Source organism: Podarcis gaigeae (genome assembly GCF_964106915.1).
Source record: "Podarcis gaigeae genome assembly, chromosome: 10".
NCBI classification, from domain to species: domain Eukaryota; kingdom Metazoa; phylum Chordata; class Lepidosauria; order Squamata; family Lacertidae; genus Podarcis; species Podarcis gaigeae.
Genome location: NC_139686.1, coordinates 1,403,811 through 1,430,758, shown reverse-complemented (window position 1 = coordinate 1,430,758; position 26,948 = coordinate 1,403,811). Strand labels below are relative to the sequence as shown.

At 44.9% G+C, this 26,948-nt stretch overlaps 4 protein-coding genes and 1 long non-coding RNA gene across 12 annotated transcripts in view; 1 reads left to right on the top strand and 4 right to left on the bottom strand.

Moving 5' to 3' along the window:
- The window catches only part of LOC310826286, a 46,179-nt gene extending 43,658 nt beyond the window's left edge, over positions 1–2,521 (top strand). Inside the window, exon 2 of the long non-coding RNA XR_014555678.1 lies at positions 2,300–2,521. This is a non-coding gene — a long non-coding RNA (uncharacterized lncRNA). The remainder of the gene's footprint in view (positions 1–2,299) is intronic.
- LOC310825960 (uncharacterized protein) overlaps positions 1–15,563 on the bottom strand; it is a 62,441-nt gene extending 46,878 nt beyond the window's left edge. The window contains exon 1 of one of the 3 annotated variants that reach the window (XM_083700245.1): positions 15,362–15,563. The gene's annotated coding sequence lies outside the window, so the exon portion shown is untranslated. Of the gene's footprint in view, positions 1–14,787; positions 14,996–15,361 lie in introns of those variants that run through there. The other 2 variants (XM_083700249.1, XM_083700243.1) reach the window with 2 other exon arrangements.
- LOC310826130 (uncharacterized protein) lies at positions 992–26,944 on the bottom strand. The gene is made up of 2 exons (XM_083700786.1): positions 26,834–26,944; positions 992–4,128 (listed from the first exon to the last, which is right to left on the bottom strand). The coding sequence occupies exon 2, from the start codon at positions 3,945–3,947 to the stop codon at positions 2,778–2,780; it is 1,170 nt and encodes a 389-aa protein (XP_083556912.1). The 5' UTR covers positions 3,948–4,128; positions 26,834–26,944; the 3' UTR covers positions 992–2,777.
- LOC310826073 (uncharacterized protein) overlaps positions 992–26,948 on the bottom strand; it is a 28,468-nt gene continuing 2,511 nt past the window's right edge. For 3 of the 6 annotated variants that reach the window (XM_083700593.1, XM_083700594.1, XM_083700592.1), the window contains 2 exons: positions 24,921–25,297; positions 22,265–24,841 (listed from right to left, as the gene is read on the bottom strand). In XM_083700593.1, the coding sequence (XP_083556719.1) occupies positions 23,608–24,841; positions 24,921–24,952 (1,266 nt within the window). In that variant the 5' untranslated portion in view covers positions 24,953–25,297 and the 3' untranslated portion in view covers positions 22,265–23,607. Of the gene's footprint in view, positions 2,130–20,440; positions 21,660–22,264; positions 25,298–26,948 lie in introns of those variants that run through there. The other 3 variants (XR_014555627.1, XR_014555626.1, XM_083700591.1) reach the window with 3 other exon arrangements.
- LOC310826051 (uncharacterized protein) overlaps positions 2,790–26,948 on the bottom strand; it is a 48,407-nt gene continuing 24,248 nt past the window's right edge. Inside the window, exon 2 of the mRNA XM_083700534.1 lies at positions 2,790–2,814. The gene's annotated coding sequence lies outside the window, so the exon portion shown is untranslated. The remainder of the gene's footprint in view (positions 2,815–26,948) is intronic.

The window sequence follows — 26,948 nt, the reverse complement described above, 5'->3', positions numbered from 1 at the left end:
ATGTCCACAAGGGTATTTTTGGCTCAAGTAGTCCTTTATATTTATTCCAGATTTTATATCACGATTTTCTTATCACATGGCTCAAAAATCCCCTGTGGACCTTCACTTTTTCGTACATTAAAGAAGCGTGCCATCCAGACAGATTCTCGTGGCCTTCCAAGTCTAATAGGTCCGTATCTTTTAGTGTAATCCAGTCTTTTATCCAAACCAATCCTGCCGCCGGAAGGTAGAATTCCAAAAAAACCCAACTCTCTCCTTTTTATCTGTTAATAACTAGTGTTTAATTCTTGTTTTTCCCCCACTCCATATAAATCTAGATATTTCCCTTTTCCACTCCTTAGAACAATTTATTCCTCCTAAAGTGGGCCTTGTTTTGAATAAGAAAATCATTTTGGGGAGGATATTCATTTTCACAACCGAAACTCTTCCCCAGAGTGAGAGATGGAGTTTGGTCCAGGTTTCCATATTTTTTTTTTTTAAATTCTTTCCGTACTTTACTAGAATTATCCTCATATACATTTATACCTTTATTTGAAATCCAGATCCCTAGGTATTTAACCTTATTTTCAATTTCCAGGCCAATCAAAGCTCTCATTCCCTGTTGGGGAACCTGAGATCTGAAACTTTTCCTTTTTCCCAAGGAAGACGCCCCAAGGCTGGTCCAATGGCCAGTTTGGATAGCGAGGGACTTGGGCTCGGTTTCCAATTCCTCTTTTTCTCATAAATGCAGCTGCACCGGCAGCACCAGGATCCGGGAGGAAGTGACTGGTGCGCGTCAGAGTGCAAGGGCGTTTACAGCTCCTTTCCTTTCTCTCTGGAGCAGCCGGATTTGGCACTGGGCTGCCAGGCGTCCAATGGAAAGGGACTCTTTTCCCTACCTTGTAAGAGGCAGAAAAGGGTGCTGGGACCCCATGTGATAAAGAGGGAGAAGGGCTTTGTAGAGAAGACGAACGACTGTCAGGTCAGGAAAGACCTGGGGAAAAGCTAGCGGGTTTTTGCTTTGGTTGAAAAATGGGATCCCCACATTCTAAGAGTTCTAACTGCCAGACTCAAAGGCATGTGCTGGTCGCAGCAGGAGGGGGAGTCTCCCTGGATGCTTCAGCAGCCGGCCTCCTCTGGGTCTCCTGGCCCCCTCCTCTCCTCCCTCCGAGCCTGAACTGCTCTCTGCCCCAGACTCTTCCCACTCACCAAACCCTGTTTCCTGCTCAGCTTGCAACACCTCACCTCCCCCTCTGCTCCCTTTTCTCCCTCTTTCTGCCCAACGCCATCCCACCACCAGGAAGGCAGCCCTCTTTCAGAAACACGAGGAGAGTAAACAGACAGTTCTCTGAATGGAGAGGAGCAGAAAGCGGAGTCCCCTCAAGATCAGTATTGGGACCTGTGGCTTTTCAACTTGTTCATAGGTGATCTAGACTTAGGAGGGGGCAAAGTTTGCTGATGGCAGCAAATTCTCCAGGGTTGTTCAAACAAAGAAAGATTGCAAGGAGCTCCAAAGGGACTTCTCCACACGGGTTGAATGGGCAGAAAATACAGTTCATTATCAATAAGATTAAAGTGATGCATGTTGGGACAAAAAAACCAAACACCTGTTAATATCATGTACAGGCTCATGGGGTCTGAACTGGATTTCCCTGTGTGCTCTAGACCAGGGGAGAGGGGAGCTGGTCGCAGCAGGAGGGGGAATCTCCCTGGATGCTTCAGCTGACGGCCTCCTCTGGGTCTCCTGGCCCCCTCCTCTTCTCTCTCTGAGCCTGAACTGCTCTCTGCCCCAGACTCTTCCGGCTCACCAAACCCTGTTTCCTCCTCATCTTGCAACACCTCCCCTTCCAGTCTGCTCCCCTTTCTCCCTCTTTCGGCTCATCCCCCCACCAGTCCCCAGGCTCGGAGCCTCCTTCCCTTGTGGATCCCCCAACTGGTGCCTCCCCCCCACCAGCCAGTCCATGACAACAGCAGCAGCTACAGCACTGTGGTCCTCTGGTGGGAAAACTCCAGAGTACATGACTGAATCAAAAATTCTGGGACTATGGTAAAATACTATCTTCCTCAAACCCCAGAATGAGCAGGAGCTCTGGGGTTGCCCCATGGGGTTCATGAGTGAAGATGGGGCCCCCAGGAGACTTCTCTGATACCTGCAGCCCCCCTTTCCCCCTCTTGAAATTAGGCTGGGGGGGAATCTCCCATTCAATTTCAGTATTTCAAGTTTTCTTCAGAACGCGCAGGGCAGGAGGCAGTTCTGGTGAAGAAGCAGTGCTTGGAGATCATGGGGGGGGGGTGACAGAGTTTGGTGCAAAAACCAAAGGTACTTTCATCTAAAATTATACTCACCATTGTGAGATGTTGCCTTCATTATTTCATTATTATACAGTTTTACATATAAACACCAGAACTTCACATATACCTCATGCTTGTAGGAATGATTTCCTGCTGAGTTCATTGCTCAGAGTGGACTCTGAGAGGAAGACATCCCACACTCCATACATCTAAATGGGTTCTCCCAGGTGAGAGTCCCTGGATGTTCCTTGATAACTCCGTTATAAATAAAGCACTTTTTGCAGTCTTTTCATTTAAACTGCTTCTCCTCTTTGAGTTTGTTGATGGTTTGAAGGGCTTCAACTCTTAAAGTTTTTCCTGACCATGAGTATGTTGATTTTGAACTTCCACTAAGAGTGAACCTCTATCTACTTTCCTCATATTTATATGGTTTGTCTTTTGTGTGAGTTTGTTGACATAAATCAAGGGTTCCACTCGGACTGAAGCTCCTTCTACAGTCCATACCTTTAAATGGTTTCTCCCCTGTGTGTCTGCTGATGTTTTCTAAGATTTCCATTATGACTAAAGCTCTTTCTGCACTCCATGCATTTAAATGGTTTCTCCCCTGTGTGAGTCCGTTGATGATTTCTAAGGTGTCCATTCTGACTGAAGCTCTTTCCACACTCCATACATTCATATGGTTTCTCCCCTGTGTGAGTCCGTTGATGTTTCCTAAGGCTTCCATTTTCACTAAAGCTCTTTCCACACTCCATACATTGAAATGGTTTCTCCCCTGTGTGAGTCCGTTGATGGTTCCTAAGGCTTCCATTTTCACTAAAGCTCTTTCCACACTCAATACATTTATATGGTTTCTCCCCTGTGTGAGTCCGTTGATGGTTCCTAAGGCTTCCATTTCCACTAAAGCTCTTTCCACACTCCATACATTGAAATGGTTTCTCCCCTGTGTGAGTCCGCTGATGGGATCTAAGGTGTCCATTCTGACTGAAGTCCTTTCCACACTCCATACATTTAAATGGTTTCTCACCTGTGTGAGTCCTTTGATGGGATCTAAGGTGTCCATTCTGACTGAAGGTCTTTCCACACTCCATGCATTTAAATGGTTTCTCCCCTGTGTGAGTCTGTTGATGGGATCTAAGGTGTCCATTATGACTGAAGCTCTTTCCACACTCCATGCATTTAAATGGTTTCTCCCCTGTGTGAGTCTGTTGATGGGATCTAAGGTGTCCATTCTGACTGAAGTCCTTTCCACACTCCATACATTTAAATGGTTTCTCACCTGTGTGAGTCTGTTGATGTTTTCTAAGGCTTCCACTATCACTAAAGCTCTTTCCACACTCGATACATTGAAATGGTTTCTCCCCTGTGTGAGTCCGTTGATGATTTCTAAGGCCTCCACTCTGATTGAAGCTCTTTCCACACTCCATGCATTTAAATGGTTTCTCCCCTGTGTGAGTCCGTTGATGATTTCTAAGGCTTCCATTTTCACTAAAGCTCTTTCCACACTCCATGCATTTAAATGGTTTCTCCCCTGTGTGTGTCCGTTGATGTATATTGAGGTGTCCACTATGACTGAAGTTCTTCCCACACTCCCTGCACATGAAACGTTTTCTCTCTGTGTGTGCCAGCTGGTGTGTTCTAAGTTTTGCATTGAAAGAGAATCTGTTTCCGCACTCCATACCTTTTAAATGGGTTCTTTCCTTTTTGTGTTCGTTGATGTGAACTATGTGTGCTCATTCAGTGAAGCATATTCCACATTTCACACATTTTAATGGCTATTCCTAATGAAACGAAAGGTGCCCTGTCCCCTGCAATTCTGTCTTCTCCATCACCTTTTTCAGAGTGGGCATAAAGGAAATCCTGTTTGGGTTTCAGGAAAGAGAACACAGGGAAAAAAGGACACATCAACCGCCATTAGCACCTTCTCTTATTTCAACATCTCCTACATTCTCCCATGTCCTACCGATATTCCCAATTTATAGGAAATGAAAATGGTATGATGTCACATGGTAGTAATGCATCAGCAACCTTTCATAATCCTCAATCATCTTTAATAACAGCATGATTTCTGACATTGAATTATATATAAATTACAGTATTGAAATGCGCCTGCTCCCACTTCATATTCTGATATTACTCTACTCTGTTTGTCGAGTGCTGTTTTGGTATACTAAGTCAGAGTTTTACTGTGAGTTACATTTTTGCTAATTTTGGGATCCTGTTATGCTTATCTGTCTTCAGTAATAAATTTCTCAGCTGAATTATTTTTTTGCTGCCTCTGTGTTTGTTCCTACTCTGCTAACCATACATCGATCATTATGGAGGAGCAAGATCTGCAACTTCAAGCCCTCAACAGCCTCGGCCCTGTGGACCTCAAGGAGCATCATCACCCTCATCGCTCAGTCCGGACAGGGAGGTCCGCCTCCGAGGGTCTTCTGCTGGTTCCCTTGCTGTTAGAAGTGAAGTTCCAGGGAACCAGGAAGAGGGCCTCCTGCCCCATGGAATGCTCTCCCTTCTGTGGGCAAGGAGGTAGGCAACCATCTGACATTTAGAAGACAGCTGTATCAGGAGGTTTTTAATGTTTGATGTTTTACTGTCTTATATATGTACTGTACTGTCGGGAAGGTAAACGGCATTTCCGTGCGCCTCTCTGGTTCGCCAGAAGCAGCTCAGTCATGCTGGCCACATGACCCGGAAGCTGTACGCCAGTTTCCTCAGCAATAAAGCGAGATGAGCGCCGCAACCCCAGAGTCGGCCACGACTAGACCTAAGGGTCAGGGGTCCCTATACATTTACCTATATGTACTGTAAGCTGCCCAGAGTGGCTGGGGGAAAAGACGAATACTATAACTTTTACAGTGGTACTTCGTGTTACAGACGCTTCAGATTACAGACTCTGCTATCCCAGAAATAGTACCTTCTGTTAAGAACTTTGCTTCAGGATGAGAACAGAAATCGCATGGCAGCAGCAGGAGGCCCCATTAGCTAAAGCGGTGCTTCAGGTTAAGAACAGTTTCAGGTTAAGAATGGACCTCCAGAATGAATTCAGTTCTTAACCCGAGGTACCATTGCACTATTATTTTTATCATGTGATTTTTTTGTAGTTAATTTGGAATTCGTACAGCAATATCAGCTCACGAAATGTTATGGGTGGAGAAAATCACAGGGTTGCCGTAAACTATAATCCCACCCACAAACTCATTCATATACAGTCTGTAAATTTGGGGAGGTCACACACATCACCTGTGCTAATACTGGCAGGCTTTGGGACTTCCGGGTTAGCGCCAGCGACTAATGGCGGATTCCCTCTGAGCTCCGTAGGGATTAGCTCCACAGGATCGGGTCCTGCCACTGCGGCAAAGCGGGAACCCTCGAGAATCACAGGCAGGAGAAGCCTGTGAGTGTGGGGACTCAGCGGGCACAATTCACGCCCCCCAAACTGCAAAAGAGCCCTTTTAAAGGCTTCGGAACAGGACGGAGTGAGTGGCGCGGTGCTGAGAGTCGACTCCTTCTTCCGTGGAGTGAAGCCGCACAGCTATTGTCGGAGAGCGCTGACTTTTTCCTGAGCAATTGGACTCTCAAGCAGCTACCCGTGAGTAGGTTTAAATTGAATTAATTGGAGGAATAAATTGAATAAATTCGGCACCGAAACGGGAAGGTATAAACAGGAAGTCTGCCTTCCCTGCCTGTAGATTGATCAAAGCAAAGAGACTGTAAAGCGGAAACCTTGAAAGACGTTTTGTAAAGGTTTAAAATCCATCACCAAAAAAGGGGCTTCCCCTCCAGATTGCAGGAGTGGAGGGGGAAAGATTTGAACATTTTTTACCTGCATGAAAAAGGGGGAAAGAAAGCTATATCCGCTGCCTCAAAAACCTGGGAACGGACTGCCTTTAGATTGGAAAAGCCGATCAGTCGGAAGCCTGTCTCAAACTAGAGCTAAAAGTTAAAGACTTTCGAATCAGCTCTGCGAGAGAGATACAGTGTTTCTGGACTTCTGATTTTAAAGCAACTTTCTCCTGACTTTAAAGTAACTTTTAGGGACATTGAAACTATGGCTTTTAAGTGATTTAAGGGATTTGTAAGGTTCTTTTGTTTCTAAAGAGTTGTGAACTGAAGTTGTCCCCCTAGAGGAACATTGACATTGTTGCAACAATAACTAAGCCACTGGAAAATTCCTTTCCAAAACAAATCTTTCAGGCGTGGGTTTGACCTTGGACTCTCATGAGAGTGTTATGGCAAATGAGAAAGGAAAGTTAGAGTTGGCACAGGAAAAAACTACTAGGTCTGGCAAACAATACCGGGCTGATATCACATATCAATGAAGGGCCTCAACATCTGGAGCATCAGGCACATCAGGAGCTGCTGCTTTGCAAACTAAATCAAAAGTTATGTCGTCTGAAGATGTATTGGCTCAGGCACTTGGTAATATTAATGAATCTTTGGAAAATTTAGCAAAACAAGTAGCAGAGACAAATAAACAAGTGGCTGAGACAAATAAACAGGTGGCTGAGGCTTCAGCAAAAATTGATTTGAACACTACAAGTATCAATGACTTGGGGAAAAAGGTGAATTCTAATACACAGTCTATTGAAAAATTAATTGAGGAATCGGCCACGACCCGAAAAGTAGCTGAGGAAGCAAAAGAAATTGCAATTGCCGCTCAAGAGAAGATACTACCAGCATATAAGAAACTGGAGGACCACAACCTGACATTGTCCATGATCGCACTACAAGGGAAGGAGAAGAATCTGAGAATTAGAACGGTAGCGGAAAGTGAGAAGGATAACCTGGCGGACTTTCTTACAAAGGAATTTACAGACTTTTGGCAACAGGGCAACAGAATTTAAGACAGCGAGTGCATTTAGAATTGGAAAACGACAAAGAAAGAACAAGGTAAGGGACTGTTTGATTACTTTTCGAACAAAAGAAGAAAGAGACAAAATTTTGAATTTGCACTACCAAAGAACCTTGGAAATTGAAGATTCATTTGTGGAGATCTTCAAGGACATTCCAAAACATATTTTGGACATAAGGACCAACTACAGAGATCTAGTTGCCCTACTGAGGAGAAATAGAATACTCTTCAGGTGGAGATTTCCCCAAGGCCTATCTTTCAAATATAAAGAAAGGAAAATAAGAATAAGAACAGAGAACGATAAAGATAAGTTTTTGAAAGATCACGAAGAAGACCTACAGAAAGAAGCGGAATCTGGAGAAGACCCAAGAACACCGGAAAAAGGAATACTAGACATAGCAAACTTATCATTTGGACTCCTTGGTCCAGGGAAAGAGACACCACCGACAGAACAAGAACAGCTACTTGGAGCAGTTGGAGGTAAAGCGAAGTAACCCCACTATGGCTCTGCAACTTCTAAGTTGGAACTGTAATGGTCTTAACTCCCCTCGGAAGAGAAAAAGTGTTTTCCATATATTAAAAAAGGAACAATTGGACTTGATTTGTCTACAAGAAACACATGTAATGAGGCTACATAGGAAAATACTTATTAATAAGAGATTGGGACAAGAGTTTATTTCATCTGACAAAGTTAAAAAAAGAGGAGTGGTGATATATGCAAAGGAGAGACTTTTACCGAAATTAATCTTCAAAGATGAGCAAGGAAGATATTTGGCAATTGAAATTCAATTCCAAGGAGAGAAATTTTTGATAGTAGGAATTTATGCACCGAACGAGGGGAAATCTGAATTCTTTAAGAAGTTGCATGAGACCCTACTGGACCATCTAGACTACAATCTGATTTTGATGGGGGACATGAATGGAGTAGTATCTACAAACATGGACAAAGATGGTAGACTACCAAAAACTTTTTTTGAAATGACTGACAATATGGATTTGGTGGACATTTAGAGAATAAGGAACCCTTTGGGAAGAGAGGGAACCTTCTTTTCTGAAGCCAAGATGACATGGACTAGAATTGACCAAATATGGGTAACTAGAGGAATGGCACCAAAGATAAAGAAAGTGGAAATCTGCCCCAAAACTTGCTCCGACCATAATGCTGTAAGGATGGAGATGAAACAAATAGCAACTGGCTCCTTAAATGGAGGATGAATGACACCTTATTTAGAGATGAAGAAGTTTACAGAAAGGCCCAAAAAACTTTGAGAGACTATTTTGAAATAAATATGAACACTGAGGTTGAAAAAAGAGTAATCTGGGACGCAAGTAAAGCCGTCATGAGAGGGTTTCTGATACAACAGAATGCAATAAAGAAGTCAAAATGAGAGGAAAGATAAAATTTTGGAGAAAATAAGAGAAGGGGAGAAGAAATTGAGAGCAAAACCAAAGTCGCAGGAGATCTTGAAGAAATAAAATTGTATCAAACACAATACATGGAATTGATGAATTGATGAATCAAGAAATAGAATGGAAAATTAAACAAATGAGACAAAAGACATTTGAATCAGCGAATAAATGTGGGAAACTGTTGGCTTGGCAAATGAGAAAAAGACAAAAATTAAACACTATTACAAACTTAGAAGTGGAAGGAAAAAACATACACAACCCAACTGAGATTAGAAACTGTTTCCAGAAGTACTATAAACAATTATATTCACAAGGGCCACAGAAAGAAATGGACATAGAACGATTTTTAAAGACAAATGGACTACAAAAAATTTCTCAAGAAAGTAAATTGATGTTGAACTATAAAATATCTGAACAGGAAGTAGAAGGTGCCATCCAAAATATGCAATTTGGCAAGTCTCCAGGACCGGATGGGCTGACTTCCAGGTACTACAAATCTTTGAAGGAGTGCTTATTACAGCCTTTGAAGGAAGTCTGCAATGAAATTTTGGAAGGGAAAAGGGCGCCAGAGTCGTGGAAAGAGGCATATATCACACTTATACCGAAAACAGAGACTGAAAAGACTCAACTTAAGAACTACCGCCCCATATCGTTATTAAATGTGGATTACAAAATTTTTGCTGACATTTTGGCCAAAAGATTCTCGACAGATGACCCGGGAAATTACAGGAATATCAGTTTATTGTCAATAACTGGGAAAATATATGCACGGTTCTTGTTAACTAAGCTTACTAAGTGGGCCGAAGAGAACAACCTGATTGGGCCTGAACAGGCTGGTTTTAGACCGAATCAGTCTGCGGTTGATCATGTCTTAGTTTTATACCACCTTGCCCGGAAATATTCCGCCCCAAATAGAGGCCAACTTTGTGCAGCCTTTATTGATTTAAAGGCCGCTTTTGACAGCGTCCCCGGGGGATTACTTTGGGGAAAATTAGCACGATGGGGAATAGACAAAAGACTTTTGTGGCTAATAACTAAATTGCATGACGGATCAGCCGCAAGGGTGAGAATCACTCCGGCTGGCGACCTCTCAAATTCAGTAACCATCAATAGAGGTGTCCGTCAAGGATGTATCCTTGCTCCGACCCTTTTTAATCTATTTATAAGTGATATGAGGGCGCCTCTGATAGATTCTCAAGAAACAATCCATGCCCCCCGCCTTGCCCAATATCGTTGCCCCCTTCTACTCTACGCAGACGACGCAGTGATCCTATCTTTCTCAAGAGTAGGCCTTAGGAGGGCACTGAAAATCTTTGATGCTTACTGCAAATCAAATTTTCTTACAATTAATCATGCCAAGTCCAAAGTTCTAATTTTCACCAAGAGTCGAAAAACCTATAATTGGAGAATAGACGGAAAAGCCATTGACCAAGTCTTTAAATTTCAATACTTGGGAGTCCTTCTCCAACACAACATGGGCTGGAAGGTCCATCTGGCATATGTATTAAATAGAGCTAAAGCCCTTTCCTTTGCGCTACTGCGTTTTTTCTTTTCAGATGGGGCTTTCCATATTCCATCAGTGTTAAAAGTTTTCAGGGCAAAGGTGATTGCAACAATAGCATATGCAATTCCAATATGGGGGTCCTTTGTTAATCTAACCCAATTGGAGGTAATCCAAAACCAGCTGCTAAGAAGGTTGCTAAAATTACCCAGGTGTGTAGGCAATACTGCTATACGTCTCGAACTAAATGTTACATCTCTAGAAACCACATTATGGAAATGCATCCTCTGTTACTGGTTGGCATTATGGCATAAACTTCCAAATCTCCACTTGATACAGTGTCTCTGGAGAGACGACTTCCCTAGCCCTTGGGCAAAAATAATACATGGGAAACTTGTGTCCTTAGGACTATCTCCATCTGAACTACTAAAATTGGACTTAATTTCTGCCAAGAGAATTATAACTCACAAATTAGAGGAGATGGATTTACAATTTAATATTGCGACAGGTGGTGGCACCTGTTCGCCGATAAACCTTGGCTTAACACCACCAACAAAGCTTCCATCTTATTTAACTACCTTATCTGTGGTGATGCACAGGTACGCCTTTATAAAGGCTAGATTCAACGTTTTCCCATCAAATGTGTTGGGTAACAGACTCTCCAATGGACAGAACTCACTCCTCTGTGACTGTAAAAGTGGATCTACAGAATCGTTATATCATATAATCTTCTGTTGTCCTATACATTCGGCTTCACGGTCCAAGTTTCTGGCCCCATATTTATCGAGAATAGCTGACAGACCTCAGGAAGCCCAAATAATATACTTATTAAACGACGAAGACTCAAGTAGATCCCTTGCAGTCGCTAGATACCTGATAAATGTCTTATTTCATAAGAGGAGAAATGGATCACTGTATGACTCTGACAGCTTAGCCAAACTTAAGAACCATCAATAAGTGCCAGAACTAAGACGCATACCCCCCAAAATCTGAGGGATTTGAATTGCGGTTGACATAGAGGGAGCTTATTGTGTATAGTTTACTAAATTGAAGTAAAATTGGTTTTATAGGGGTGTTTTAACTTGGAACTGTTTAAATTGTATTGTTTATGGATAAATTTTGATGTATTGTTTTTAGATATGGGCCAATGGCCGTAATAAACCAATCAATCAATCAATCAATGGCCAAAAGATTGAAAAAAGTATTGATGGAAGAGATTCATAAAGACCAAGCGGGCTTTCTCCCGGGAAGACATTTGTCTGACAATTTGAGGAATATAATCAATATTTTGGAAAAATTAGAAGTGAATATAAACACTAAAGCAGTTTTGATATTTGTGGACGCGGAGAAAGCTTTTGACAACATCTCTTGGAGTTTTATGAAAAAGAATCTACAGGGGATGGGGGTAGGACAAGGTTTTGAAAATGGTATAGGTGCAACATATTCTGAACAGAAAGCTAAATTAATTGTAAATAATGTGGTGACGGAGGAATTTAAGATAGAAAAAGGGACTCGACAGGGGTGCCCAATTTCCCCATTGCTCTTTATATCGGTCCTGGAGTTCCTGCTGAACATGATTAGAAGGGACCGGTTGGTTAAAGGTATACAGGTCGGAGCCAAACAGTACAAACTGAGAGCATTTGCAGATGACTTAGTTTTGACGCTACAGGAGCCAGAATCTAGTACTAAAAGGGTTTTAGACTTAATTCAAGAATTTGGTCAAGTGGCAGGATTTAAATTGAATAAGTTAAAAACTAAGGTCTTAGAGAAAAATTTAACACCAACTGAAAAAGAAAGGTTTCAGAATGAGACAGGTTTGACTGTGGTTAAGAAAGATAATTATGGAAAATGTTGGACGGAAGTGAAAAAAGATCTAGAAATTTGGTCAAACTTGAAGCTTTCCTTGTTGGGTCGAATCGCAGCTATAAAGATGAATGTACTGCCTAGAATGTTGTTCTTGTTTCAAACATTGCAAATTGTGGACAAGATGGGCTGTTTCAAGAAGTGGCAGAAAGATATTTCTAGATTTGTCTGGCAGGGCAAGAAGCCCAGAATAAAATTTAAGATATTAACTGATGCAAAGGAAAGGGGGGGACTTGCCCTGCCAGACTTTAAACTTTACTATGAATCAGCAACATTTTGCTGGTTGAAAGATTGGCTGCTCCTTGAGAATACAGACATTTTGGATTTAGAAGGTTTTAACAATGTTTTTGGGTGGCACGCATATTTGTGGTACGACAATGTTAAAGCACATAAAGCATTTAAAAATCATATTGTCAGGAAAGCATTGTTTAATGTCTGGATAAGATATAAAGACTTACTGGGAAATAAAACTCCAAGGTGGTTGTCGCCAATGGAAGCAAAGGCTTTGAAATTACTCAATATGGAGGCCAAATGGCCGAAATATTGGGAAATATTGGAACAAGAAGGAGACAAATTGAAATTGCAGAGTTTTGAGAAATTAAAAGATAAAGTGCGAGACTGGCTTCATTATTATCGGATAATGGAGGCTTATAAATTGGATAGGAAAACTGGCTTCCAGGTGGAAAAATCAAAATTGGAAACAGAACTGTTAGATCCCAAAACTAAGATACTTTCAAGAATGTATAACTTGCTGTTAAATTGGAATACGCAGGATGAAACGGTTAAATCAGCTATGATTAAATGGGCACAAGATATTGGTCATAACATTATGTTTGCTGACTGGGAACAGTTGTGGACCACCGGTATGAAATTTACAGCATGTAATGCCTTAAGAGAGAATATTATGAAAATGATATACAGGTGGTACATGACACCAGTCAAGGTCACAAAAATATATCATTTGCCCGATAACAAATGTTGGAAATGTAAAGAGACTGAAGGTACATTCTTTTACCTTTGGTGGACGTGCCCAAGGATTAAGACCTTCTGGGAGATGATCTATAATGAAATGAAAAAGGTATTTAAATATACCTTCCTGAAGAAACCAGAGGCCTTTCTCCGGGGCATGGTCGGCCAATTGGTGCCAAAGAAGGACAGAACATTTTTTATGTATGCAACAGCAGCAGCAAGAATACTCATTGCCAAGTACTGGAAGACACAAGATCTACCCACTCTGGAAGAATGGCAGATGAAGGTGATAGACTATATGGGACTAGCAGAAATGACTGGCAGAATCCGAGACCAGGGAGAAGAGTCGGCGGAAGAAGACTGGAAGAAATTCAAAGACTATCTTCAGAAACATTGTAAAATTAATGAATGTTAGAATGATGTTGGACAGAAATTAAGTGGTGCCCAGCTGGAATGTAAAGGTTGAAAAATAAGTTATAATAAGTTATAATAAGGATTTGCTGAGCTAATAATTTGAATTGGAATACAAAAAGGGGAGGTGTGAGGAGGTCTGGGAAATAAGTTAAAAGAAAATAAGCAATTGAAATTTTATCTGTTTTTAATTGTTTTTAGTTTTGTATTTTTGTTCTTTTTTTGTTTTTGTACTATTTTTGAAATACGAATAAATATTCTTAAAAAATAAATAAATACTGGCAGTCTTTAAATGTTATGGGTGGACAAAATCACAGGGTTGCCGTAAACTATAATCCCACCCACGAACGCTCATTCACATACATTCTGTAAATTTGGGAAGGTCACATACCTCACCTGTGCTAATACTGGCAGTCTTTGGCCTGCACAGGCACACGTGGTGTGTAGAGCCTCCAGCCACAGGCACTGTCTATCCTGAAAATGGCTCCTTTGACTGGGAAGATTCATGCAGTCGCTGTCATTGGATGCTGATGGATCTCAGCTTGTCAGTCACTCTGACTTTGGCTACAAAGAATAAGAGTAACAGAAATGCTTTTGAGGTGCAACTTCTGTATCAATCCTGAGAGCCATTCCATGGACTCTGCACCCCTGTTACTGATGACAGGTGTACATTATCCTCATCCTCAGCGGAAAAGACAATAAAGATGGAAGCCTGAGAGAGAGGAAAAGGTTTCTGGCTGCTTCCTGGGTGGGATTGCGGAAAGCAAGAGCCGCTTCTGAGAAGGCCTCCCCCCTCCCCTCTTCCTCTCGGGATTTCCTCTCCTCTCCAGGGGACCAATGGCTGGACTGGGCAGAATCCCTGCGTCTGGACAGGGCAGGGGATTATGGGGTGGGAAGAGGATGGAGGCTGCAGGAAGGAAGGGGTGGGGGGGACACAACCCCCACTTTCCAGGGATCCCTCTGTGCTCGCCTTGAAGGGGGGGGTCGATTGCTGGGCGGGAGGGAGAAGCCAAGGCAGCCCCTCCAGAGATTCCCCAAGGAAGCCACGAGGGAGACGCCCCCCCCCAAGACTGGTCTTCCTATTCCCACCCCCCCATTGCTGCGCTTCCCTGACTCGGGGATGCCCCTCCCTTCTCCCCCCACTTGCATGACCCCCTCTCTTTCTCCCGGAGTCTCCCCTGCACCCAGACGCCCCCTTGGCTCACCCCTCGCCATGCGCCCCCATCTCTCCGTCCCTATTGCCCCCCAAGACGAGCCGGGGAGGGACAGGGGGGTCTCTATCCTGGCGCCTCCCACACCCCTTAACCCTTTCCTGGCCCGCTTCTCCGCGCCCTATGGACTCCTCGTGGGTGCGCGCCCCATTTCCGCCCCTTCGCAGCACGCGTGCCGGGATCCAGGCCCCACGGAAGGCGCTTGGGGGAGCTGGCGGGCTCTCTGGGTCCTTATCTCCCCCCAACTCCATCCCGCGATCCTCTACTCCCCTCTCCTTCTCCTCCCGCGACCCCTTTACCTCTTTCTCCTCGCTCCCGATTCTCCTTTCCTGCAACATCCACGGGGGGGGGGTCCCCTGCCTCCTCCCTCCCCTTTCCGAAAGCGCCCCCCCCTACAGCTATGGGGCAGAGCAGCAATCCGGAGTGGAAGCTCCACTTCCGGGAGAAGCAGGCAGGGTGGGAGGGGGCTCACCCCACCCCCATTTCCGGAGCAGAAGCCGGATTAGAGGAGGAGGAGGAGGAGGAGGAGGAGGAAGGGGTGGGATGTTTGGGGGCGGGATCTGGGGTTGTGGGGGCGAGGTGAGAGGAGGATGTGCCGGGAGGGGAGGGATAGAATTGAGGGGGGGAGGAAGGTTTCCCCCCTCCCCTCTTCCTTCTGGATCAGGAGAGCGGGGGAGGGGCTGATCCCGGAGATCCAGCTGCAAAGTGGGGTCCCCCCCACAAGTGCAACATCATCCCCACCCCACGAGCCTAGATCCCTCCGTGTTTTAGGTCTTGGTGCTGTCCTAACCAGGAATGGAGGGGGACAGCTAAACGACTCCCCCCCCCCAAATCCCTTTCCTCCCCTCTCCCCCCCCCCCGCTTCCCCTTTACCTCTTTGTCCTCGCTCCCGATTCTCCTTTCCTGCAACATCTACGGGGGGGGGGGGTCCCCTGCCTCCTAACTCCCCTTTCCGAAAGCGCCCCCCTTAGAGCTATGGGGCGGAGCAGCAATCCGGAGTGGAAGCTCCACTTCCGGGAGAAGAAGGGAGGGTGGGAGGGGGCTCACCCCCCCAGTCCTGGAACAGAAGAGCCGGATTGGAGGAGGAGGAGGAGGAGGAGGAAGGGGTGGGGTGTTTGGGGGCGGGATCTGGGGTTGGGGCGGGTGAGAGGAGGATGTGCCGGGAGGGGAGGGAATGAATTGGGGGGGGGGGAGAGGAGAAGGTTCCGGAGATCCAGCTGCCAAGTGGGTCCCGTCCCGCCTACCAGGTTTGCAGTGCAAGATCCTCCCCTCCCCCACCCCACGAGCCTAGATCCCTCCGTGTTTTAGGTCTTGGGTCTGTTCGAACCAGGAACCGGGGGCAGCTAAACGACCCCCCCCCCCAAATCCCAGCTCCCCACCCCAGCCTCTGACTCAGGCCAGAACAAGGACCCTGGACACAGGCCCCGTCCAGGCACAACAGCCAAGAGGCTCAGAAAAGCAGCCTGTTAAGGAAAAACCTAGGTGTGAGGCTGCTCAGTCACAATAGGTTCAAAGAGCAAATTTTGAACCCCGAGGATGGGGTGTGATACGGAAGGGGGGGCATGTCTTCTTCACCTTCTTCTTCGCTCCAATATATCAATCTATTTCCAATTGTCAATGTCAAAAGGGACTAAAATCTGTAAAATTCATAGAAAATCAACGTGCCAATTTGCTCAATTTCTCTAGGACTCCATGACACCTCCCCTGTCCTCCATAATCCCTCAAGTAAGGTGTCAAGACCCTAATCCTGTCAAATCACTCTGCCAAGCCTTTCCTCCGGGCAATGCCAGTACATGGACCATTGTCTTCTCATCAACATGGACCATTGTCTTCTCATCACCGGTACTCAGGAAGTGTTTATCTGCGCATATCTCCAGCTCTGCATATTCCCCCTCCCTCCTCCATATGTTAATCCTGTGTAACCTAACCTCTTCTTAATGTATTCATGATGTAACCTGTATAACCCAACCTCTTCTTAATGTATTCATGATGTAATCTGTGTAACCCAACCTCTCTTTAATGTATTCATGATGTATTTTGCACTGTATTCTGGGACATGGAGGGAGTTTCAAAAGTTTATGTCACCCCTTTCTCTCTGTTCAATCTCGTCTTGAACCTGTTGTGCAATAAACCTTGGATCTCCGCATCTTGCTCCTGTCTCCGGCTGAGCTCATTTTCTTCCGCTAGGACCCGCGGACTTAGTCCGACGAGCTGGGTGGCAGAGCAGCCTCGCACCCAGATTTTACCATAACTGGTGACAAAGACTTTTAAAACTTTCCCATCACATCCCAGAATACAGTTCGAAAGGGAGGGGTTAACCTTGGCAAACATGTCCAGACAAGTCCTTGGTACCAGATTAGCATAAGCAGACATGGCAGGGCAAGACTCAGGTATAAGATGAGCATAGACAAATATGTCTTAAGTACCCACCACCCAAAAGTACAATAGGAGTTCCTTTGCATGTCTGGAGCCTGAGGCGAGTCAGGGGATGAGATTTGGCTTCCTTTGGCTAACAATGAGCCCAGCAATTGTCACCTCTGGGAACGTCCTGGAGTCCTTTTGCCAGGGGAAAATAGCTTTGGAATGGGGGGAACTGGGAAAGGAGATGATTTTATATTATTTTTAAAGCTAGGTGAATTCCCTGAGCTGTCAGGTTGGAAGGATATATTCAGGCATAATATTTGTAATATTTAACTTTAAAGATGTGCCCCCCCCCCCGTAATTTCCGTAACAAGCCGATACAATTGTAGCCAGAAGCGGATTCCAAAATCTGAGGGCCCCCTTGGATGAGAAACAAGGAGACCAGCCAGGAAGAGCAAAGCAAAAGAGCAGCCATTAGGTCTTGATGGAAGACTGTCGCCACAGGACTCCCACCTGCCACCAGGTGGAACAAGAAGACCCCAACTTTTATTAGCTCCTAATCCCCCATGCTACACCCCCAGGACTACATCATGATTACATCATGACTACATCATTGACACATCACAAAGAGGAGGGGTTGAGGGAGGAGTTGTGGTGGTAACCTAAGTGTCTTGTCAAGACCCAGTGTGGTGTAGTGGTTAAGAACAGTGGACTCTTAATCTGGGGAACCGGGTTTGATTCCCTGCTCCTCCACCTGCAGCTGCTGGGTGACCTTGGGCCAGTCACACTTCTGTGAAGTCTCTCAGCCCCACTCACCTCACAGAGGGTTTGTGGGGGGGAGGAAGGGAAAGGAGAATGTTAGCCGCTTTGAGACTCCTGAAGGGGAGTGAGAAAGCGGGATATCAAGTCCAAACTCCTCCTCCTCTTCTTCTTCTTCTTCTTCTTCTTCTTCTTCTTCTTCTTCTTCTTCTTCTTCTTCTTCTTCTTCTATGATGTAAGGAGGGGTCTTGAGCTCCAGGGCTTGAGCTCCCATTCAATTTTAGTATTTCAAGTTTTCTTCAGAACGCGCAGGTGAAGAAGCCGTGCGGTGGGGTGGGTGTGACAGAGTTTGGTGCAAAAACCAAAGATACCTTCATCTAAAATTGTACTCACTATTGTGAGATGTTCCCTTCATTATTTCATTATTATACAGTTTTACATATAAACACCAGAACTTCACATATACCTCATGCTTTTAAAGTGCCCTTTCCCTGCGCCCGTTCATTTCCCTGGGTAGACTGGAGGAGCGAGGAGCGTATTTTATGAATGAACAGACTATTTGCCTGCGGGAGCGTCCTGACCAATCAGCCTGCACCGAGCGCAGCCTCCAGCCAATCAAGACAATGCATTTGGTCTGCAGTGTCAGCTCTTGCAGGCCTCCTTTACCTTCTGACAAGCTGTGGACAGCTCCCTGCTCTGAGAAGAATGGACTGACACCTCGTATCCTTGCTAAGCCCATCAAAATTGATATTGTATCAATTCATTTCCAAAATGAGCTGCCACTGTTTTAAAGGGCTAAAAAAAAATATAAAAATTCATAGAAAATCACTCGTACCACCGATTCTCTTGCTTTCTATACCAAACTGCTCAATTTCCTCAGGACTTCAAGACTGCCCAGTACCTTCCATAATCCCTCAAGCGGGAGGTCACGGTCACGTACACCCAGGAAAGACCTCATTGATGCCAAATCACCCAGTCTAGCCCTTCCTCCAGGCTCAGCCAGGTGACAGACTATGCAAACTAAGACCCCATTGTTCTCTTATCACCGGTACTCAGAATGTGCCTTTCAATACATGTTCCAACTCTGCATGTTTCCCCCTCCCTCCTCCATATGTTAATCCTGTAGAACCCACCCCTGTTCTGATGTAATCGTGATGTAGCAATGATGTAGTGATGATGCTTTTGAACTGTATCTGGGGTAATGGTGGGAAGTTTTGAAAGTTCATGTCACCCCATCCTCGGGGTTCAATCTCGCCTTGAACCTGTTGCACAACAAACGTGGATCTTCTCCAACTTGCTTCGGTCTCTGGCTGCGCTCCTTTTGTTCCGCAGGGACCCGCGGACTCAGTCCAATGAGCTGGGTGGCAGAGCAGCCTCGCACCTAGATTTTCCATAACAATGTCTTATATATACAATAAATGTTCATAAATGTACCAACCAAGCGCATACATAGATATGTGGACCACATGTCTGGAGCAGCACAGGAAGACCGTCCTGAAACCATTTTGACTTCCAAACTGACCAAATGTTTTCTCTGCAAGGAGGGAGGGGGTGAGGGAACCTTCCCATTGTCTCAGGAATTGGGAAATCACCATCTCAAAGGTACGACCAGACTACCAGGAAAGGGAATCAGATAAGGCATTATCAGATAACCTGGCAGACAGGGAAAAAAACAACATTCACATTTCTGTTGCAGACTGCCTTTTCTGTGATGTAGGTATGATGTTTGCGGGGGTGGTCTGGGGTTACAACCCTTCTGTGATGTATGTATGATGCATGGAGAGGTGGTCTGGAGCTCCAGGGCAGGAAATTTAAAATGTCTATATAAGGGCAGGCACGGCTTGGTTTGGGGTCCTCCTCAGGGGAGCACCCTGTTGCAGCAGATCAATAAAGATCAGGCTTACTAGCTGCTTTGCTTCTCAATAGTCTCTGGATGTCTCTGTTATTTCCTCCTACCAATGGAGAACCTACAAGGGACTCTATAAAGGGCTCTTGTGTCCCCCATAAGGGAATCATAGAATCATAGAGTTGGAAGAGACCACAAGGGCCATCGAGTCCAACGCCCTGCCAAGCAGGAAACACCATCACAGCTCTCCTAACATATGGTTGTCAAGCCTCTGCTCAAAGACTTCCAAAGAAGGAGACTCCACCACACTCCTTGGCAGCAAATTCCACTGTCAAACAGCTCTTACTGTCGGGATCCATTGCTCCGTGTCCGCTTCTCTGGAGAAGCAGAAAACAACCTTTCTCCCTCCTCTATGAGACATCCTTTTATATAATTGAACATGGCTATCATATCACCCCTTAACCTCCTCTTCTCCAGGCTAAACATGCCCAGCTCCCTTAGCCGTTCCTCATAAGGCATCGTTTCCAGGCCTTGGACCATTTTGGTTGCCCTCCTCTGGACACGTTCCAGTTTGTCAGTGTCCTTCTTGAACTGTGGTGCCCAGAACTGGACACAGTACTCCAGGTGAGGTCTGACCAGAGCAGAATACAGTGGCACTATTACTTCCCTTGATCTAGATGCTATACTCCTATTGATGCAGCCCAGAATTGCATTGGCTTATTTAGCTGCCGCGTCACACTGTTGGCTCATGTCAAGTTTGTGGTCAACCAAGACTCCTAGATCCTTTTCACATGTACTGGAAGAAGGGCAGCTTTTGTTTACAACAGATGGCACCCCAGATGGGATTCAAGGGAGGCAAGGAAGGACTGGTGATCCAGCACGCAGCAGGTCATTTGCCAGGAGGAGCCACCAATCCTCTAGTGACCCCAGGGTCTGGAAAGAACTGGAGTTTCAGCCGGGCTAACCAGACGAAGCAACGCTTGATAAGGCCGGCCACAAATTGATTTATTTTTTTAAAATAATCTTTATTGATTTAAATTACAGATATATACAAAGAATTTACAATCTCATACTGCAAAAAGAAAATTAAAGAAAAAACAATGAAGAAAAAAGGAAAGAAGAAAATACAGAAAAAGAAAGAAGCAGCAGATTTATGTGCATGAAAAAACTTAATCTTCTTAATTAAATAAAAAAGAATTCTGACAAAATGAGTCTTCCAATCATTCTCATTGTACTGTTTATACTGTCGTTGTTTTTTCTGCACAGTTTTATATTCTTTAATATTGTTCCGGTTTACTCCACAAACAGCATTTGTTGTGTTTACAAGTATCACTCAAGTTCTGCTAATATGGCGTTGTTGGTACAATATGATCTTATATAATCCTTAAATATTCTCCATTCTCCAAATATTTTCCGGTTCAATACAACACTAACTCTTCCCGTCAGTTTTGCTAGTTGTAAATATTCTAACATGAGTATATGGCTTCTCTTGGTAATGTCCACAAGGGTATTTTTGGCTCGAGTAGTCCTTTATATTTCTTCCAGATTTTATTTCACATGGCTCAAAAATCCCCTGTGGACCTTCACTTTTCTGTACATTAAAGAAGCGTGCCATCCAGACCGATTCTCGTGGCCTTCCAAGTCTAATATGTCCGTATCTTTTAGTGTATTTTATCCAAACCAATCCTGCCGCCTCATGATAGAATTCCAGAAAAACCCACCTCTCTCCTTTTTATCTGTTAATAACTGGTGTTTAATTCTCGGCTTCTTTCCACTCCATATAAATCTAGATATTTCCCTTTTCCACTCCTTAGAACAATTCATTCCTCCTAAAGTGGGCCTTGTTTGGAATAAGAAAATCTTTTTGGGGAGGATATTCATTTTCACAGCCGAGACTCTTCCCCAGAGTGAGAGATGGAGTTTGGTCCAGGTTTCCATATATTTTTTTAAAAATTCTTTCCATACTTTACTAGAATTATCCTCATATAAATTTAAACTTTTATTTGAAATCCAGATTCTTAGGTATTTAACCTTATTTTTAATTTCCAGGCCTGTTTTTTCTTGAAGTTCTTTTTTCCCTTCCATTGTGAGGCTTTTTGTCAGTAATTTACTTTTTTGGTAGTTTATTTTCAGCCCCAGGCCGGCCATAAATTAATCTAGCAAAAGACCCTGAGATGGCCAGGAGCAGCGCAAGCAGACGTGGGTCTAGGAATGGAGAAGATTGTGGGCGGGATTCTCTGAAACACCCAGCAACCCAGATTCTCATCCTTTGCTGTCTCTTTTGCTTACGGTCTTCACTGTCAGCCTTCCTGGCAAGAGGTAGCGAGGAGGGGGTGGGGAGAAGGGGAGAATTGGGGTTCTGCAATTAGAGGGGCAATTAACTGGAAGGGGAGAACGCCAATCAAAGCTCCAATTCCCTGTTGGGGAACCTAAGATCTGAAACTTTTCCTTTTTCCCAAGGAAGACGCCCCAAGGCTGGTCCAATGGCCAGTTTGGATAGCGAGGGACTTGGGCTCGGTTTCCAATTCCTCTTTTTCTCGTAAATGCAGCTGCACCGGCAGCACCAGGATCCGGGAGGAAGTGACTGGTGCGCGTCAGAGCGCAAGGGCATTTACAGCTCCTTTCCGTTCTCTCTGGAGCAGCCGGATTTGGCACTGGGCTGCCAGGCGTCCAATGGAAAGGGACTCTTTTCTCTAGAGTGTAAGAGGCAGAAAAGGTTGCTGGGACCCCATGTGATAAAGAGGGAGAAGGGCTTTGTAGAGAAGATGAACGACTGTCAGGTCAGGAAAGACCTGGGGAAAAGCTAGCGGGTTTTTGCTTTGGTTGAAAAATGGGATCCCCACATTCTAAGAGTTCTAACCGCCAGACTCAAAGGCATGTGCTGGTCGCAGCAGGAGGGGGAGTCTCCCTGGATGCTTCAGCAGCCGGCCTCCTCTGGGTCTCCTGGCCCCCTCCTCTCCTCCCTCTGAGCCTGAACTGCTCTCTGCCCCAGACTCTTCCCGCTCACCAAACCCTGTTTCCTGCTCAGCTTGCAACATCCCCCCTTCCGGTCTGCTCCCTTTTCTCCCTCTTTCTGCTCATCCCACCACCAGTCCCCAGGATCTGAGCCTTCTTCCCTTTTGGGTCCCCAGCTTGTGCCTCCCCCCCCTCACCAGCCACTCCATGACAACAACAGCAGCCACAGCACTGTGGTCCTCTGGTAGGAAAACTCCTGAGAAGCATGATTGAAGCAAAACTTCTGGGACCATCTTCCTCAAACCCCGGAATGAGCAGGAGCTCTGGGGTTGCCCCATGGGGTTCATGAGTGAAGGTGGGCAAGACTTCCCTGGTACCTGCAGCCCCTCCTTCCCCCTCTTGAAATTAGGCTTGGGGGGAAATCTCCCATTCAATTTCAGTATTTCAGGTTTTCTTCAGAACACGCAGGGCAGGAGGCAGCGATGACATTCTGGTGAAGAAGCAGTGCTGGGAGATCATGCGGTGGGGGGGGGGAGTAACAGAGTTTGGTGCAAAAACCAAAGGTACTTTCATCTAAAATTATACTCACTATTGTGAGATGCTACCTTCATTATTATGCAGTTTTACATATAAACACCAGAACTTCACATATACCTCATGCTTTTAGGAATGATTTCCTGCTGAGTTCATTGCTCAGAGTGGACTCTGAGAGGAAGATGTCCCACACTCCATACATCTAAATGGGTTCTCCCATGTGAGAGTCCCTAGATGTTCCTTAATCACTCCATTATAAATAAAGCAGTTTTTGCTGTCTTTTCATATAAACTGCTTCTCCTCTTTGAGATTGTGATGGTTTGAAGGGTATCAACTGTTAAAGTTCTTCCTGTCCGTAAGTCTGTTGATTTTGAACTTCCACTAAGAGTGAACCTTTATCTACTTTCCTGATATTTATATGGTTTGTCTTTTGTGTGAGTTTGTTGACATAAATCAAGGGTTCCACTCGGACTGAAGCTCCTTTTATAGTCCATACCTTTAAATGGTTTCTCCCGTCTGAGTCCGTTGATGTGTTCTAAGTTTTCCATTATCACTAAAGCTCTTTCCGCACTCCATACATTTAAATTGTTTCTTACCGATGTGAGCATGTTGTTGTCTTCTCAAGTTTCCACTATAACTGAAGCTCTTTCCACATTTCATACATTTAAAAAGGTTTCTCCCCTGTGTGAGTCCGTTGATGTCTTCTAAGGTTTCCACTATTACTAAAGCTCTTTCCACACTTGATACATTTATATGGTTTCTCCCCTGTGTGAGTCCGTTGATGTTGTCTAAGGTGCGTACTCCGACTGAAGTCCTTGCCACACTCCATACATTTAAATGGTTTCTCCCCTGTGTGAGTCCGTTGATGTTGTCTAAGGTCTGCACTCTGATTGAAGCTCTTTCCACACTCCATGCATTTAAATGGTTTCTCCCCTGTGTGAGTCCGTTGATGATTTCTAAGGCTTCCACTATGACGAAAGCTCTTTCCACACTCCATGCATTTAAATGGATTCTCCCCTGTGTGAGTCCGTTGATGTTGTCTAAGGTTTTCATTCTGACTGAAGCTCTTTCCACACTCCATGCATTTAAATGGTTTCTCCCCTGTGTGAGTCCGTTGATGTGTTCTAAGGTTTCCACTATTACTAAAACTCCTTTCACACTCCATGCATTTATATGGTTTCTCCCCTGTGTGAATCCGTTGATGTTGTCTAAGACTTCCAATACCACTAAAGCTCTTTCCACACTCCATGCATTTATATGGTTTCTCCCCTGTGTGAGTCCGTTGATGTGTTCTAAGGTTTCCACTATTACTAAAACTCTTTTCACACTCCATGCATTGAAATGGTTTCTCCCCTGTGTGAGTCTGTTGATGTGATCTAAGGTGTGAACTTTTACTGAAGTCCTTTCCACACTCCATGCATTTAAATGGTTTCTCCCCTGTGTGAGTCCGTTGATGTTCTCTAAGGCTTCCACTAACACTAAAGCTCTTTCCACACTCAGTGCATCTATATGGTTTCTCCCCTGTGTGAGTCCGTTCATGTTGTCTAAGGCTTCCACTAACACTAAAGCTCTTTCCACACTCAGAGCATCTATATGGTTTCTCCCCTGTGTGAGTCCGTTGATGTCTTTTGAGGTTTTCACTCTGACTGAAGACTTTTCCGCACTCCATGCATTCAAAGGCTTTCTCCCCTGTGTGTGTCCGTTGATGTCTTTTGAGGTGTCCACTATGACTGAAGACTTTTCCGCACTCCATGCATTCAAATGGTTTCTCCCCTGTGTGTGACCTTTGATGTCTTTTGAGGTGTCCACTCTGACTGAAGACTTTTCCACACTCCATACATTCATATGGTTTCTCACCTGTGTGATTCTGTTGATGTGATCTAAGGCTTGCACCAAAACTGAAGCACTTCCCACACTGCACACATTTGAATGGTTTCTCCCCTGTGTGAGTCCGTTGATGTTGTCTAAGGTGTCCACTCTGACTGAAGCTCTTTCCACACTCCATGCATTTAAATGGTTTCTCCCCTGTGTGAGTCCGCTTGTGCAATGTAAGGTTTCCACTCTGACTGAAGTTCTTCCCACACTCCCTGCACGTAAAACGCTTTCTCTCTCTGTGAGTCCGCTGGTGTGTTCTAAGTTTTGCATTGAAAGAGAATCTGTTTCCGCACTCCATACCTTTTAAATGGGTTCTTTCCTTTTTGTGTTCGTTGATGTGAACTATGTGTGCTCATTCAGTGAAGCATATTCCACATTTCACACATTTTAATGGCTATTCCTAATGAAACGAACGGTGCCCTGTCCCCTGCAATTCTGTCTTCTCCATCACCTTTTTCGGCGTGGGCACAAAGGAAATCCTGTTTGGGTTTCAAGAAAGAGAACACAGAAAAAAAGGGCCCATCATTAGCACTTTCTCCTATTTCAACATCTCCTACATTCTCCCATGTCCTCCCCATGTTCCCAATTTTTAGAAAATGTAAATGGTATGATGTCGAATGATAGTAATGCATCAACAACCTTTCATAATCCTCAATCATCTTTAATAACACAGCATGATCTTGGAATACCGTTGTCCTGTGGGACTGCCTTTCAAATCAAGTGGTTGCCCCCGTTTCCACCTCTAGATCTTCATGAATCACCTGCACAGTCCCACTGACCTCAGGAGGTCCATGTGGACCATTATGTGAGACCCAGGTCTACATCCTTTCCAGGGACTGTGGTCTGGGTCAGTCAGAGAACTAGTGACAAGGCTTGGTGCTTGGGGTCAGCTGAATAGGTGCTCAGGGAAGCTCCTTTTCTTGGAGATGGACCTCTGTCTACATGCCTCACATTGCATGGAGAGAGCAGGAGAAGCAGAAGGAATGCAGATGGCACATGGGAATCCCAGGCGGAAACGCCCACCCCAATGGTTCTTTATAATGATGATGTGCTGCCTGATCCTTTGCTTGTCTTCTGACAGAGGACTATCCTAATCTGGCACTGAAAGGCAGGATATTCAAGGCAAGGAGATAACTGTACTTAATAGTAGGTAGCCATATTGGTCTGACACAGTTGAAGTAAAAAATTAACAAAAATAGTCCAGTAGCAACTTAGGGTCTTGGGAGAAAAGCAATGACAAACCTGGACTGCATCTTAAAAAGCAGACATCACCTTGCCAACAAAGGTCCATATAGTTAAAGCTATGGTTTTCCCAGTAGTGATGTATGGAAGTGAGAGCTGGACCATAAAGAAGGCTGATCGCCAAAGAATTGATGCTTTTGAATTCTGGTGCTGGATGAGATTCTTGAGAGTCCCATGGACTGCAAGAAGACCAAACCTCTCCATTCTGAAGGAAATCAGCCCTGAGTGCTCACTGGAAGGACAGATCTTGAAGCTGTGGCTCCAAGACTCTGGCCACATCATGAGAAGAGAAGACTCCCTGGAAAAGACCCTGATGTTGGGAAAGATGGAGGGCCCAAGGAGAAGGGGACAACGGAAGACAAGATAGTTGGACAGTGTTCTCGAAGCTACCAGCATGAGTTTGACCAAACTGTGGGAGGCAGTGGAAGACAGGAGTGCCTGGCGTGCTCTGGTCCATGGGGTCACGAAGAGTCGGACACGACTAAGCGACTAAACAACAACAACAGCAACAGCACCTTAGGGACCAAGTGCTTGCGCACTTCTTCATATAGTGAAGGGTAGTGTGAGATGGTAGGAGTACTTTTCTGAGAAAAACCCAAGCCCACCCTCCCACGATATACAAGGGTCTGGTGACATCTGTGTCAGTGTATCTGAAGAAGTGTGCATGCACACCAAAGCTTATACCTAGAACAAAATTAGCTGGTCCCTAAGGTGCTACTGGACTATTTTTTAATGTTTTATTTCAACTGCGTCAGACCAACACGGCTACCTACCTGAATCGAGATGTCATGGGGTGTTGGGGAGCAGTAGTTCCTTTGGTGGGGGACATGTCCTGCACCTGCTGGGGTCATTTTTCCACCCTTGGTCCCCACCCTGCACTCAGCTCTC

What these genes read in the sequence shown, in the direction of transcription:
- LOC310826130 (XM_083700786.1), bottom strand. Translation starts at nt 3,947, where the DNA reads ATGGAGTGCGGAAACAGATTCTCTTTCAATGCAAAACTTAGAACACAC.